Source organism: Gracilinanus agilis, chromosome 2, assembly GCF_016433145.1.
Source record: "Gracilinanus agilis isolate LMUSP501 chromosome 2, AgileGrace, whole genome shotgun sequence".
NCBI lineage: Eukaryota > Metazoa > Chordata > Mammalia > Didelphimorphia > Didelphidae > Gracilinanus > Gracilinanus agilis.
The window spans coordinates 436725203-436741813 of NC_058131.1; the positions used below are offsets into that span (position 1 = coordinate 436725203).

The following is a 16611-nucleotide window of genomic DNA, read 5'->3' on the forward strand; positions in this document are numbered from 1 at the left end:
TTACTTCTCAAAAATCCAAAAACACTAAAGAGAATTTTCAAAAGCAACTGGAGCCATCAGCTATAATATTAAGATGTGTAAATCTAATCAGTGAAAGAGCCAGTTTCTGCAATTAACAAATAAAAGAAAAGTAGTTTTATTTACTAATCCTTAGCTTCATATTATGCCCCATTCAGAAACAAACTCAGGATGAGCCATTTTTTGTCTTTTATATGACTTAGAGGGGTTGTGATAATTAACATACCACTTAAATGCAATTTATTATAAATTCACATTTAATTAGTAAAATATCTTACCCAACCTATGTAAAAATCAAAATTTCCTTTTATTGTGTGGATTTTTTCATTCTTTTGAAATGACAAACAAAAGAATTTTATTTTATAAACCTTAATTTTTAGAATACAAGATCATTGAAGTATGCCAACTTCTATCAGGCAACAGAAAAATGTCTTAAAATAAAGGCACTAATCAAAGAAAAATGCAATTTCTTTTGCTTTTAAGGCATTTTCTGTCTTCCAGAATTAGCAATGTATATAAAATTACAAGACAAGCATGATGCTGAGAGTAGGTGGTATCAAATTTCCATGTTAATTCACTATCCAATGCAGCAAAGATGAATAAAGAATTTTACCAATCATTCATGTTTGCACTTGCTTTTTAAAATTCCACTTAGAAAGATAAGGAATACTCAGGCATCAAAAGGCAAGGGCTCAACTAGAAGATTTTGGAGATCTCTACTAGCTATAATTTTGTATGATGAAATAAAAATGAAATGCAAAATTCTGCCTCAAGAGATATTCAATCTTAAGAAATATTAATTTACTTTAGAAGGAAAGAATTAAGGTTTCATTTAGTTTACTGGTGATTTCTGAGTAACATTTTGGTCCATTTATATTGCTCTTGCATGTATTTATTGTGCTGTATCAATTCCATTATGTGGGGAGATGGGGCATTCTTTCAGCTTCATGCTGGTAAATGGTGCTGGCACTAACCTTAGAAAGAACCAAATTTCTTTCAGACACATTAAGCACAAAAGAGTTACTTCAATGCACTTACTATAGTTGAATATTTTTAAGGATTTCTGGTTGTATGCTGATCATTGGTTTAGAAACAGAAATAGAAGGAGTTCATTTCCAGGTTTTCTTACTTTTAGAAATGACTCATTCCTTAATAAAGTTTCCTCGAGTCTATTCTTCTAGCTTGTACTGAATCCTGAAGGACAATAATAATAAAGCAATTCTCATCTGAGTACATGGAAAAGGTCAAGAAATTTATTTTTAAGGGTCTAAATAAATAGATTGGATTTTGGTTAATCCATAAATAGGAAAAAGAATTTTCAAAAACTCTTTAATTTTCTCCAAGATAAAGAGATGCTATACTGAGTACCACTGAGTATAACTCTAAATTGTGTTAGGATTTGGATTTTCATGGGAATTGAGAAACTTTTGCTATAACACTAGAATGGAATAAGAGATAGTACTGATACAGTGAGAAGAAAATAGTGACACAGGGAAAGTTTTCCAAAATGGTCATCATTTATTCATTCTTCTCATGGTGATTCAACAAGAAGTGTATGAAGTTGGAGGAACAGAAATACAGAATCCTGATCTATCTTTGATACCTGCCCCACCCTTGCCTTGGAAAGCAATATCACCACAATATAACTTGCATTTCTATTACTACTGGTCACTATAACCAGGACAATATTTTGCACAACAAAACTTTTAATACCTTACCCTCAGCCGCCAGTACATTATATAATAGGGATAATTAGGAAAGAACAAATTAGGTAAGTCTCTAGATATAAATATCTTCTATTTAGCTTTCTCTTTAGTATCACTACAAACTAGTTTTGGCCGAGATCAAAAGATGTACATTTAAAAAAAAAACCCAGATAGGAGACATTGGTGAACTTAACATGTCATTAGCTCTTTTGGAACTTGGAAAGGAACTTAATGGATGTGCTGCCATGAAGAATTTCCAAGCAACATGCTCTCAAACACAAGTATTTTCTTTATTTTAAAGCTATCAATGATCAAGAATTAAATGTCATCTCTAAGCCCAAATTGAAATCAAATATAATACATACATTTGGTACCTTTCTTATGAACACAAACTGATACAAAATAAATGCCTTAAGTACTGTGAATAGGCTTTGTTAAAAAAACTGACTATCTTAAAAGATGAACGAATTAGTGCACAAATATCATTCTTCTGAGGAATACAAAGCTCCTCACATACCGTAGCTGTGAGAAGGGTTATAGAGCAAGTATTTTTACTGTTTTGTAGATGGAGAAAATAAGGAATTAATGATTTACCCAGCAAGGTCACTGAGTGAAACTGAGAGCAGATCTGGTACTAGAATGGACTATCTCTTGACTTCTCATCTAATGCTTTGTCACAGAATAGCTTCCCAGACTGAGCTCTATTAACCACCTATTCTTTAGGTTGCAGGCAGATAGTGAAATGATGATCTTCATTTGCGTTAAAAAGTTATTTTATCTTATCTCAGATCAGGGAATGTCACTTGGAGGTCTTGAGATTTTTCAGATATAAAAACAAATAGGCAGATGCCTATACCTTTTTAATCCTAGGATTACTATTATGAAACTTGTTCTCAAATATTCAGCCAGATAGGATTTTTTCTTTCTCCTAATTTGCCCTCTTTTCAAATCCAAATTCAGCCTTGTAGAGCTCACCAGCTTTAAGTACAGGCTGGGCAAAGCCCCTCATACACAGTGTTAGTAAAACTAATTTCCACCGACCCTGGTTATGGACGTCGTTCTTACTATCGATCTCCGCTGTTTCTTTGGTTTCCCCACATCATACTCATCATCGTCCAAATCCTACAGAAACACAGAAGTCAATCATATAAAAATTCTTGTTTTACTCATAAAAACTATTATACAAAAGAAATTGTAATCTGTGCTACTATGTAGCATAAATCCAATGTAAATTTTGAGTTTCAAACTTCCTAGATTAGTAGGAATGTTATCAAAGCACTCAGAAGATCATTCATCTCTTAAAAGAGAACCATAAGGAGTCTCTACACAAGATATATCAATCAGCAAGGCAAAAGAAAAATTAAATATCAAGAGAAAATGTGGTAGAGTGGAAAAAAGCAATGACTCTAAAGTCAGTGGATCTGGGTTAAAATATTGCCTCTGATTCCTAACTACCTATGTGACCTTTGGCAAATTAGTTAACCCTTTTGAAACTCAGTTTTCTCATTTATAAAATGAGAGACCTGGATTAAATGGCCTTTGAAAATCTTTCTGGATATAAATATATGATCCTCAAATAACCAATTTAAAATAATCTGCTATCTTAAGAAAGTCCCAAATCTGCTTATTGTGCACAAAAGGAAGAATTTTCAAAGAACTATGTCAGAGCTTAATGTCACTTAAGGGACATGTCACTTTAAAGCTATTTAAAGATGCAGATTATTATTGACAGGACAAATGGAAAACATATGGAATTAAAATCTTTGGTGGAAGGCAAGCTTGTGGAAGATAATCTTTTGTGGACTGTTATCTAATTCATATGAGTTGTTTGAGTTGAAAAAAAAATCTGTTTCCTGGTTTTCCAGCTTCCAGTGATAAGCCCTTCTGAAACTGGCTGGGCTGCCTTTCAGAAGACAGAAACACAGTCTGGATCCACACTCCCCAGTTCAGTCTGATAAGTCGCAATCTGGGTCAGCCTGCTCTAGACTTTAATAGCCTGGGATCTTCTCTATGAAATTCCAAGACATCAAAAGAAAACTTTAGTTCAGGAGATATTATTATCGTAGAAATATTAAAACCAGTTTCAGAACTTATGAAGAATGATGAGATTTTACTTTAAAAACCACTAAATGGTTACAGAGGGAGATATAGTATTCTATATTTATTTTGTCTTATGTACTACTACTGTTACTCCTAACTGCTTTTTACCCAAGGATATCAAGGTGTTTGAAAGATCATTTATTTTCATTGAATCTCTATGATCACTTAAAAAAATAAAGATTATGTGAAAATAAGGAGGCTAAATAAGTGAATAATGGATTACTAGGATTTCATAATTAGCCCAGTGGTAGAATCATGGTTAGAATCTAATTCATTCTCTTAAAATGATTGATCTACCTCATTAGAGCCTCTCAGGTGGAAAACTGGGTAAAGGTTGCCAGAATTTTGGGACTACTTGAGAGAAAGACTAAAAAAAGAAAGAAGATCTTAAGTAGTCAGGATTCCTAAGTATATATGTGACAACTGATACAAAATACAATTTGATATCTCAAGACAAATAATAATAATAATGATGGAAGTTAATATTTATAAGTCACTTTATAGTTTAGGAAGCACTTTATAAGATAATTAATTTGATAGGTTCTATAGGAAATAGCATTATGCCATGATCTTATCCATAGATGTGTTCTATTTTTTATTATTTGTTTTTCAATACTGTTGCTATTAAATCATTTAATAAGTTGGAATGAATTTTTTGACAGTAATCTTTTCCATATTAGAATATAACTTCTGGCACATTGCAGGGTGAAGTACCTGTCCCTGGACAGCATCATCACTGGCTTCCTGCTCTGAAGAAAAACTCTCATACTCTTCTTCAGAATAGTTATCTGTGAATCAAGAAAGAAAACAATGAGTACCTAAGAGTCTTTTTCAATTAGACACATTATTTTTCACATGCGTAGAGATTTTAAAGCTAACTTTCTAAAAGTTGTCAATATAACAAAGATTGGTATCTTTCTTCCAAAATTTGTTATTTTGTCAGCACTTCAATCAACCTATCAACAAGTCTTTACTGAGTGTGTTATATAAAGCCAGCACAGTTTGGGATAGAAAAGAGAAAAAACTTGAAAAGGAAAAAGTTTCTACCCTTGAGAAATTTATAAATTACTTGAGCCATAAGATTAGTATACATGAAACACTTAGAAAATAGCATAAGAATATGTAACATAAATTTATTATTCTGATGCCTCATTAGGGTAAAATGGTGAAAGTGGGAGTAGAGAATAATAAAAATGACATTTTTTAGTTTATAAATATTAATTTAACATTAATAAGCATTGGCACCCTAAATATGAATTTCTTTTTCATTAACAAATAATGAGGAGATATACAGTAGTAGGAACTGAAACACACACATATTAACCGTTTTGCTATAAATAAAATCAAAGATTTAAATGAGTTGAAACAAAATGGAAGGATGGCTCTCTGGCAATCCACAGAGCAGTAAATAATTTGATGTCATTGTGTATCTAGTGGCAAAAAAAATCATTTTATGAAATATCTAGTTATTTTGCCTTATAATGAAACTTTGAAGATAAGCAAATAGACCATTGATTCCAAAAGTGGGCACTACCGCCCCCTGGTGGGTGCTGCAGTGATCCAGAGAGGCAGTGATGGCCACAGGTGCATTTATCTTTCCTATTAATTGCTATTAAAATTTTAAAAAATTTAATTTCCAGGGGGCTAAGTAATATTTTTTCTGGAATGGGGGTGGTAGGCCAAAAAAGTTTGGGAACCACTGAAATAGACCAAGAAAGACATAACTGAACAAGATATAAAGACTAATTATTGAATAACATTTGTTGCACAGGAAGAACATAGAAATTCTCAAACAGTAACAAAAATACTTCACAAGAGTCTATAAGTCAAGTGAGTATACTGATATCAATGAAAAGTGAGAAAAGGAGAGGATGGTGAAATAGATGTTTGAATATATGATTCAGTATTAAGAAATGAGTTTGTTAAAAGGTAGTAGATTACTGTGAAGTTCCTCATATATATGTAATGCTTTTTGAAAGAAAGTCAGAAGGTATTGAAAGTAGTGGCAAATATTAAACTGAAATTCTTGAGGCTCTATGTAGCTCCCTATTATATAAGTTGCAGAGAAGTTGATGGCCTGTATTGATTTTTTTTTAACCCTTATATTATGTCCAAGAAGTGATACTAAGTATTGCTTCCAAGGCAGAAAAGCAGTAAGGACTAGGCAATTGGGGATAAGCAACTTACCCAGCGTCACACAGCTAAAAAGTATCTGAGGCTATATTTAAAACAAGAATCTCATGTGGTGGCAAAAAATTTAGTTAAATTAAATATAATAGCCCTCCACAATCTAGTTAAGCATTATCTCAGCACTAAAACAAACAAAAACTAGAGTTGGAGTTAAAAGATTTCATTAGAGAAGCTAAGGAACTGTTGCTATGGTGAATGGGACAGAGAATCAATAAAAGGACTTCCTTTTAGTGAGCCTCAATTCAAATTAGATAACATAAATCTGTAGAGGAACCATTCAGCAGGATTTTGTGATTTCCTTCTGTTCCACTCAATAGTATGAGAGTAGGAGCAAAAGAAGCAGTAAAGTGTGTTGCAGAAGACTGGTTGGGAAGACATGATCAGCAACAGGACAGGAGTGAAGGGGAGTTGAGCTGGTACACCAAGAGATCAAGATCTGATGGTCTGGGAAAATACTGACTAAGCAGTAGAAGGATTAGAAGACAAAGAACAGAGTTAGGGTTTCCTGAAAGCATAGGGAGAAGAAGAATGATTAAAGATTATTGTCAGATAAGGGAATTTTGGAGTTCTTGAACATGGAAGTAGGACACTTAGATGGTAGAAATGGCATAGGACTTAAGTTGTTTGAGGAACTGGTAAGTTAGAATATTTAAAGAAACCATCAACATTTATGCTGAAGTTCCCCTTGTACAAAGGCAGGAGTTGAAGTGGAGAAAGAAATCTATAAACCAGGAATTAATCTTATTTTAAAATACTGAATAGGAAAATATTAAAAATATTGAAAATTTAAAAAAATATTGAAAAGGAACAGTGACCAGGCCAGTTTGGTTAAAAATAGAGTATGAGAGAAGTCATGTTAAATGAGCCTAGAGAGGTAGCATGGACACAGGTTATGAAGGATATAATAGGAAGACTTCTTTATTCGACTCAGCTTCCATTACTTATTTCCTCCTCCACCTGATCTCAAGTTCCACGCACTGTTACCTACAAGTGTTAGATTTTCAGTATCAAGAACTCTGAAAACATATTATCTGATCAAAACCACATAGATCATTCCATCTTCCCCTTTACCAACAGTCCATGAACCATCAAAGGGGAAAAGGGTTGTGGATAAATTTCAGAGGAGATGTGAAGATTTTAACTACATTCCAATATTTAAAAACAATCATATAAGAAGGAGTCTACAGGCTTTACCAGACTGCCAAAGGCAAGCCTATAGTACAAAACAAGTAACCAGATCTTGCTCTGTGACTTCCCCCTTCTATTGTTTGTCACTGTTCATCATGACCTCTAGCCCCTCCATTCCTAAGTATTTCTTAAGTCATCAATCCCTGTTTTGGCTACATTCTCTTCCTTTCCCCATCCGAATCTTGACTCTTCAGTGAACCAATTTGACTACACTATCCTCTATTCTTTTCATCCCTTGTCCTTTTCTCACACATGCCTTGCTAAACTCCAGTCCTGGAGAGCTGACTGTAAACTATGTTGACAGTCCACTACAAATGTCAGCAATCCATACACTTGTCTAATTGATTTTCTAACAACTCAACATAGTTACTGTACCAAACTTCTCTCCTAAAGCTTTACCCACATAGCAGGGGATTATTCTTCTTAGCTCAATAAAAACAACAACAACAACAACACAAAAAAACAGGCCATTTTCTCCCTTCTTATCTCACATTTCTCTGTCATCATTCACCTCCCTCTAGCTCATCTTTTGCAATTATAATATTTAATATACTTTTTCTTAATTACATGTAAAAGCACTTTTTAACATTAAAAAAATTTGAATCCTGACATATCCCTCACCCTTCCCTATACCCATTCTGTAACATAGCAAGCAATATGATAGACATATTTTACATATAAAATCATGTAAATATTTGTCCATATTGAAACATTTGTGAAAGAAAACTCGAAAAAACAAAGAATGAAGATAATTAAATGTAGTATGCTTTGGTCTAGATTCAGACTCCATCAGTTCTTTCCCTGGAGGCAGGTGGCATTTTTCTTGAGTCCTTGGGGATTATCTTGAGTTAGCATATTACTGAAAAAAGACACATTCTTCACAGTTGTTCATTGTACAATATTGCTATTACTGTGTACAATGTTCTCCTGGTTCTGCTCACTTCACTCTGCAAAAGTTTATATAAGTTTTTCCAGAATTATCTCAAATCAAATCCTGCTGGTTATTTCTTAAAGCATAATAGCATTACATTATAATCACAACCATATTATAACCACAACTTGTCCAACTTTTCCTCAATTTTCTCACTTTCCAATTCTTTGTCACTACAAAAAGAGCTGCTATAAATATTTTTGTAATAATAGGGTCTTTTCCTTTTTGTTTTTTTATCTCTTTGGAATAAAGACCTAGTAGTGGCATTGCCCTTTGGGTATAGTTCCAAATTCCTCTCCACAATGGTTAAATCAATTCACAATTCCCAACAATGCATTAATATCTCAATTTTCCCACATCCTCTCCAATATGTGACATTTTCCTTTGCTATCATACTAGCCAATCTGATAGGTGTAAGGTGGTACCTCAGAGTTGTTTTAATTTGCATTTCTCTAATCAATAGTGATTTAGAGCATTTTTTTATGACTACAGATAGCTTTGATTACTTCAGCTGAAAACTGCTTGTTCATATCTTTTGACTAATTACCAATTGGGGAATGACTTGTATTCTTATACCCATGGCTCATTTCTGTAGGTATTTGAGAAATGAGACCATTATTAGAGAAATTTGTAAACTTTTTTCACAGTTATGATTACTATGTATTTCCCTCTATCCTATTTTAACACCTATTTATCCCACTTTCTCTCCTTTCAACCTGTTCATACCTCTAACTACTACATCCCCCAATCTGCCTTCCCTGCTGTCATTCCCTCCTATCCCTTTCCATGTTACTTTCCTCTAGGGCAGTGTTGACGAACATTTTCAAAACCACATGCCCAAACTGCACTTTCAAACTGCCCATGAACCTCCTGCTACCCCAGAGAGTGGAGGGGGGAAGTGATTCATCTGCTGGGCAGAGGAGTGGGGCATGTGAAAAATGTCTTTGGGTGCTCTGGAAAGTAGTATTGGAGTGGTTACCCCTGACACACTTGGGCACCTATGCCATGGCTTCACCAACATAGCTCTAGGGTAAGATAAATTTCTATATCTACTGAGTGTATGTTATTCCTTTTGTGAACCAATTCTAATGACTGTAAGGTGCAAACACTCCCCTCATCACCTTCCTTGTTTACTCCACTGTAAAAGCTCTTTCATACTACTTTTATGTGAGATAATTTACCCCATTCTACCTCTCCCTTCTCCCAGTGCACTCTCTCACCCCTTCATTTTACTTTTTTAGATATCTCATCATAGTCAAATCACATTCTTGCCCTCTGTTTATGCATACAACGAAATGCCTTAATAATGATAAAGTTCTTAGGAGTTACAAGTCTCCATTTCCCAATAAGAGATGTAAACAGTTTAACCTTATTGAAACCCTTATGACTTCTCTTTTCTGTTTACCTTTTTTATACTTCCTATTTTCTCTTACGTTTGAAAGTCAAATTTTCTATTCAGCTCTGGTCTTTTCATCAGGAATGCTTGGAAGTCCTCCATTTTATTGAATACTCATTTTTCCCCCTGAAGGATTACACTCAGTTTTGCAGGATAGGATATTCTTGGTCATAATCCTAGCTCTTTTGTCCTTCAGAATATTATATTTCAGGCCCTCTGATACTTTAATATATAAACTCCTAATCTTGTCTTATCCTGACTGTGGATTCACAATATTTGACTTATTTCTGGCTGCTTACTATATTTTCTTTTTGATCTGGGAATTTTGGAATTTGGCTATAATCTTCCTGAGAGTTTTTTTGGGGGGATCTCTTTCAGGAGATGATCAGTTGATTCTTCCAATTTCTATTTTACTCTCTGCTTCTATAATATCATAGCAGTTTTCAATCTCTTGAAAGATGATGTCTAAGTTCTTTTTTAAATCAAGCTTTCAGAAAGACCAATAATCCTTAAATTATCTCTCCTGGATCTATTTTTCAGGTCAATTCTTTTTCCAATGAGCTCTCTTAGATTTTCTCCTAATTAAAAACAATTCTTTTGATTTTTTTGGGGGGGGGAACTTGATGTGTCATGGAGTCATTAGCTTCCACATGTCCAATTATAAATTTTAAAATATTATTTTTTCAGTGAGTTTTTATAACCTCCTTTCCCATTTGACCAACTCTACTTTTTAAAGAGTTCTTTTCTACAGGATTTTTTTGTAACTCTTTTTCTGTTTGGCCAATTCTGTCTTTTAAAGACTTCATTTCAGGGGATTTTTGAACTTCTTTTACCTCTATTTTGTCCATCCTCTTTTTAAGGTGTTATTTTTTTCATTTTTTTTCTGTTTCCAAGCTTGATCTTTTTTCATGATTTACTTGCATCATTTTTATTTATTTTCCCAATTTTTCCTCCGCCTCTCTTATTTGATTTTTAAAAGTCTTTTAAAATTCTGCTAGGAATTCTTGTTGGGCCTAAGACCAATCTGCATTTTAAAGAAAGGCTTTAGATGCAACATTTTTAACTTTGTTGTCTACTAAGGTTTTTTTTTTTAATCTTCCCTATCTCCATAATAATTTTATATGGTGATTTTTTTTTGTTTGATTTTTGCTCATTTTGTGACACTCTTCCTTAACTTTTAACTTAAAAAAGCTGTTGAAAGTTGGGCTCTACTCCCAGGTGCAAGGGATACTATTCTAAGCTTAGGTTTTTAAACAACTGCTTTCAGAGCTAGTTTTCGGGATCTATAAGTTTTCAGTTCTTCCAGGTTGATATGATCTAAGGAGAGGTGTCTTTACCACTCTCCTGGTCTCTGCTCTAATTTATCAGGGGTCACAAGCACTCTTTTCTTCCCTGGAACTGTGACCAGTCTCACCTCCCCTGTAGCTGTAAGCTCATGTGTATTACTACTACTACAACTTGCTCTGGGACTGTGATCCAGGACTGCAACCTGAATCTGAGTATGGGTAATGCAACAGAATCCTACATGTAGTGCCAGCAAAGGGACCCCCATAATCACCTTCTGACCAGTTGTCTGATCCACCTATTATCTGTGGGCTAAAACTTTAGAAGTCATTGCTGATTTGTCATTCTGTGCTTCACTCAAGGCCCAGGGTGGGCAGATCTTTCCTGACAACTTTCTAAATTGTCCTAGGACAAAAAATATTTCATTCTTTTCCTGCTCCAGAATTAGTTTTGAGTTATTAAATTTGTTTGGAGGGGAATTTGGGAAAGATCAGGGGGATTCTTGCTGTTTCTCTGCCATCTTGGCTCCCTGTTCCCCTCCCCACGGTTCTTCTTTTACAAGTCCTCTCAGATAAAGAGGTTGTCTTTCTTGCCATACCAACCCTTGTAATATACCCTCCTAACTTCTTCCTTCTTGATGCTTACAAACCTGTTCATGTCTCTCCTATCCTTAAACAAAAAAAAAAAGCAATGCCTTAGAGCCAATCTTGAATTCAGACCTTTCCTCTCTCAATTCCCATAACATCTAATCAGTTAAGTTATATCAATTCTACCCTCACAATATCTCTAGTATTTATGCCTTTACCTTACAAGTTTTTTTTTTTTTAAACCCTTACCTTCCATCTTGGGGTCAATACTGTGTATTGGCTCCAAGGCAGAAGAGTGGTAAGAGTAGGCAATGGGGTTCAAGCGACTTGCCCAGGATTACACAGCTGGGAAGTGTCTGAGGCCAGATTTGAACCTAGGACCCCCCATCTCTAGACCTGGCTCTCAATCCACTGAGCTACCCAGATGCCCCCCTTACAAGTTCTTGCATGAACTACTGCAATAATTTCAACATCATCATCATCAACAATTTGTATTGCCATCTTTAGCTTTTATACCATTTACATTTCCCATATAGCCTGCCTCTCAAAAACTGTATCAGATAATAAATTTTTAAAAGGAGAGAGGGGAAAGAAAGCTAGGTAACAGAGTGAATAGAGCATTAGACCTGGAGTCAGAAAGATCTAAGTACAAATCTGGCCTCTGACAATTATTATCTGTATTATTCTTGGCAAAATGTTTTATCTCTGCTTGTCTCAGTTTCCTCATCAGTAAAATGGAGATCTACCTCCTAGGGTTGTTGTGATAATGAGATAATGTTGTAAAGTGTTTAGCCCAGTGCCTGGAACACAGTAAATGCTATATACATTTTAGCTATTATTTTTATTATTAGTCAACAAATCAAGTCTAACATAAAAAGTAGTATTTTGAACACTCTATCTCTGCAAAAAAAAAATTAAAAGAGGGCATTCTCTTATCTTTCCTTTGGGACTATACCTTATTATTATAATCATAAAATTTTGTTTGCTTTGCTGTTGTTATTTCAATTTATATAGCTGTAGTCGTATATATTGTTTTCTTGGTTCTACTAGCTCTAAATTGTAACATTTCATGTTTCTCCCATATCCTTGCTTTCTTAATGCATAATAATTTTCTGTGACATTCATATACCATAGAACAATCTATTAACTTGTCTACCTGCTTCCAAACTCTCCTCTCTCAAATCCATCTTTTACAGAGCTACCAAAACAATTCTTAAGCACAGGTCTGACCATATTACTACTCTCCTGGAAAAGAATCATCACTAACTTCAAACTGGTTCAGGGAGAGAAAACAAACTTCTCAGATTGATATTTTAATTGATATTTTAAGTGTTTGGCTACAGCTTAGTTTTTCAAATTTACTTGACATAATTCCACTTCAACTACTCAAATGTTCTTACTTACTGCACTTAGCATTTGTTTTCCACTTTCAATATTGTACTGATTCCTTCCCAACTGCTTAAAAATATACTGCTTTCCCTCCTTCATCCTTTAAAAAATAAAACCCAGTTGATCAGATAGCTATTATCCTATATTTATCTTCTAATCATGGCTAAACTCCTTGAGAAATCAGTGTATATTTGTTGTATCCACTTTCTCTTCTCTCACTTTTACTGAACTTTCAGTAATCTGGACCTGTGAAAGGAAATTCTTGGTTCTCTTTGTCTATTCTCAGTTTACACTTGTGAAAAGGGAATCATTTTTTCTCTTTGCCTAGTTGGAGTTAAAGCTTTGGTTAACAATGACTTAAGTACCCCTATTTAGTACCTCACTAGATTGTGAGGACAGGATTAACTCTCCTTTGTCTACCTTTTGATTGAAAATCAACACAAGCTTGAACTAGGTGGAGGAGCTCTGAGAACCACTTGGTGAATTCACACCCTGCTTGGTGCTGGGTAGAAGGCCAGTTAGATGCTTAATGAGCTCTACCCTTTTTTCTAGCTCAAACAGCTAGAGACTTTTGAATTCTTTAGAAAGTTCACACACTCAGAAACTTGTGAATCCTAGAAGGAGAATTAACACCTTTCTAGGTGAGAAGTCAATCCCAGGGACACTGCCCTTGGGTAGTGGTAGAAAATTTGGAGGCTGTGATTAGCACCTGTGAAATGAGGCAGGGACAGGAAAACACCATAAAAGTCATGAAATCCTTGGGCAGGAGGAAATCTCCTGAAGTTGAGTCTAGTGGAGAGTGTCTCCTGGAGATAGTCTTCAAGGGAACTTCACTGGAGACTGCGTAGTAAATCATGGCTTCAACTTACTGGACTACTTCACTGGCAGAGTGAGAAGGACTGACTACTTTCCTGGATTCCTAAGAGACTAGCATTCATCTTGAAGGAGGCTTCATGGTTACTCACTACCTGCCCTCCTAGTAGAGAACTAGTATAGATATTTTCTCTAATCTCTCTCACATTTCTCTACTTTACTGCAGATAAACTTCTAACTTGAGATAGAATAAATTTGAAACCCCCTTATTTCACAAGTCCAACCACTAAATTTAACCTTTACAAGACCCTAACCTATTACCAATAGTTTCCAAGTCATTGTTACCAATAATCACTCAATTGTGAGACCTAATGAACTTTTCTCAAACTTCATCTTCCTTCACTGCAGCATCTGACAGTCTAAATCACCTCCTTCCAGATAACTCTTACCTCTCTAGGTTTTCATGAAACTTTTCTCCTCTGTCTCCTCCTGTCTAACTGCTAGTACCTAAGGTTCCTTTGCTAGATCTTTGGTCAAGTTATACCTACTAATTAAGAATTTCACCCACATATCTGTCCTAGAACCTCTTCTCTACTTTCTTTTTTTTTAATTAAATTTTTTTACTTTTAGAAAAATTTTCTATGCTTACATAATTCATGTTTTTGCTTTACCCTTAACATCCTCAAACTGCCCCCGAACCCCAGCTAACTCTCATTTCCACTGGTTTTAACATGTGTGGGCAGTCAAGACTTATTATTGATAGTTGCATAGGTGTGGTCCCTTCGGGTCTACATCTCCAATCATGTCCTCTTCAACCCAAGTGTTCAAGCAGTTGTTTTTCTTCTGTGTTTCCTCTCCTGTAGTTCTTCCTCTGAATGTGGGTAGTGTTCTTTTCCATAAGTCCCTCAGAATTGTCCTGGGTCATTGCATTGCTGCCAGTACAGAAGTCCATTACATTCGATTTTACCACAGTGTATCAGTCTCTGTGTACAATGTTCTTCTAGCTCTGCTCCTTTCACTCTGCATCAGTTCCTGGAGGTCTTTCCAGTTCACACAGAATTCCTCCAGTTTATTATTCCTTTGAGTACAATAGTATTCCATCACCAACATGTACCACATTTTGTACAGCCATTCCCCAATTGAAGGGCATACCCTTGCTTTCTAGTTTTTTGACACCACAAAGAACACAGCTATAAATAATTTTTTACAAGTCTGTTTATCTATGATCTCTTTGGGGTACAATGCCAGCAATGGTATGGCTGGATCAAAGGACAGGCATTTTTTTTATCACTCTTTGGGCATAATTCCAAATTGCCATCCAGAATGGTTGGATCAGTTCACAACTCAACCAGCAGTGCATTAATGTCCCAATTTTGCCATATCCCCTCCAACATTCATTACTCTCCCCTGCTATCATTTTAGCCAATTTGATAGGTGTGAGGTGATACCTCAGAGTTGTTTTGATTTGCATTTCTCTAATTATTAGAGATTTAAAACACTTTCTCATGTGCTTATTGATACTTTTGATTTCTTTATTTGAAAATTGCCTATTCATGTCCCTTGCCCATTTATCAATTGGGGAATGGCTTGATATTTTATACAACTGATTTAGCTCTTTGTATATTTGAGTAATTAGACCTCTGCCAGAATTTTTTGTTATAAAGATTTTTTCCCAGTTTATTGTTTCCCTTCCAATTTTGGTTGCATTGTTTTTGTTTGTACAAAACCTTTTTAATTCAATATAATCAAAATTATTTATTTTACATTTTGTAATTTTTTTCTCTTGCTTGATTTTAAAATCTTTCCTTTCCCAGAGATCTGACAAGCATACTATTCTGTGTTCACTTAATTTACTTACAATTTCCTTCTTTATGTTCAAGACTTTCACCCATTCTGAATTTATCTTTGTGTAGGGTGTGAGATGTTGATCTAAACCTAATCTCTCCCATATTGTTTTCCAATTTTCCTAGCAGTTTTTGTCAAATAGTGGATTTTTGTCCCAAAAGTTGGGTTCTTTGGGTTTATCATACACTGTCTTGGTGATGTCATTTACCCCAAGTCTATTCCACTGATCCTCCCTTCTGTCTCTTAGCCAATACCATATTATTTTGTTGACCACTGCTTTATAATACAGTTTAAGATCTGGTACTACTAAGCCACCTTCCTTCACGTTTTGTTTTTTTCATTCTTTCCCTAGACATTCATGATCTTTTGTTATTCCAAATGAACTTTGTTATATTTTTTTCTAATTCAGTAAAAAAAGTTTTTGATAGTTTGATAGGTATGGCACAAAATAAGTAAATTAATTTGGGTAGAATGGTCATTTTTATTATTTAGCTCATCCTACCCATGAGCAATCAATGGCTTTCCAATTGTTTAGATTTAGTTTTAATTGTTTGGAAAGTGTTTTGTAGTTATGTTCATATAATTCCTGTTTTTGTTTTTGTAGATAGATTCCCAAGTATTTTATAGTGTCTAGGGTGATTTTAAATGGTGTTTTTCTTTCTACCTCTTGCTGCTGTGATATGTTGGAAATATATAGAAATGCTGATGATTTATGTGCATTTATTTTGTATCCTGCAACTTTGCTAAAGTTGTTGATTATTTCTACTAGCTTTTTAGTTGATTCTCTAGGATTTTTAAAGTAGACCATCATATCATTTGCAAAGAGTGATAGCTTAGTCTCCTCCTTTCCTATTTTAATACCCTCAATTTCTTTTTCTTCTGTAATTGCTACTGCTAGTGTTTCTAGTACAATGTTAAATAAAAGAGGTGATAATGGTTTCACGCCTGATTTTCCTGGGAAGGCTTTTAAATTATCCCCATTGCATATGACGCTTGTTGATGGTTTTAGATATATACTGTTTATTATTTTTAGGAAAGGTCCTTCTATTCCTATACTTTCCAGTGTTTTCAATAGGAAAGGGTGCTGTATTTTGTAAAAGGCTTTTTCAGCATCTATTGAGATAATCATGTGGTTTTTGTTGGTTTGTTTGTTGATATGGTCAA

At 34.6% G+C, this 16611-nt stretch overlaps 1 protein-coding gene across 2 annotated transcripts in view; it reads right to left on the reverse strand.

The window, feature by feature from the left end:
- PACS2 (phosphofurin acidic cluster sorting protein 2) overlaps positions 1-16611 on the reverse strand; it is a 373380-nt gene that overhangs the window by 153089 nt on the left and 203680 nt on the right. For both annotated transcript variants that reach the window (XM_044664723.1, XM_044664722.1), the window contains exons 6-7: positions 4539-4612; positions 2766-2846 (exon numbers count right to left, since the gene is read on the reverse strand). In XM_044664723.1, coding sequence (XP_044520658.1) covers positions 2766-2846; positions 4539-4612 — 155 coding nt within the window. The remainder of the gene's footprint in view (positions 1-2765; positions 2847-4538; positions 4613-16611) is intronic.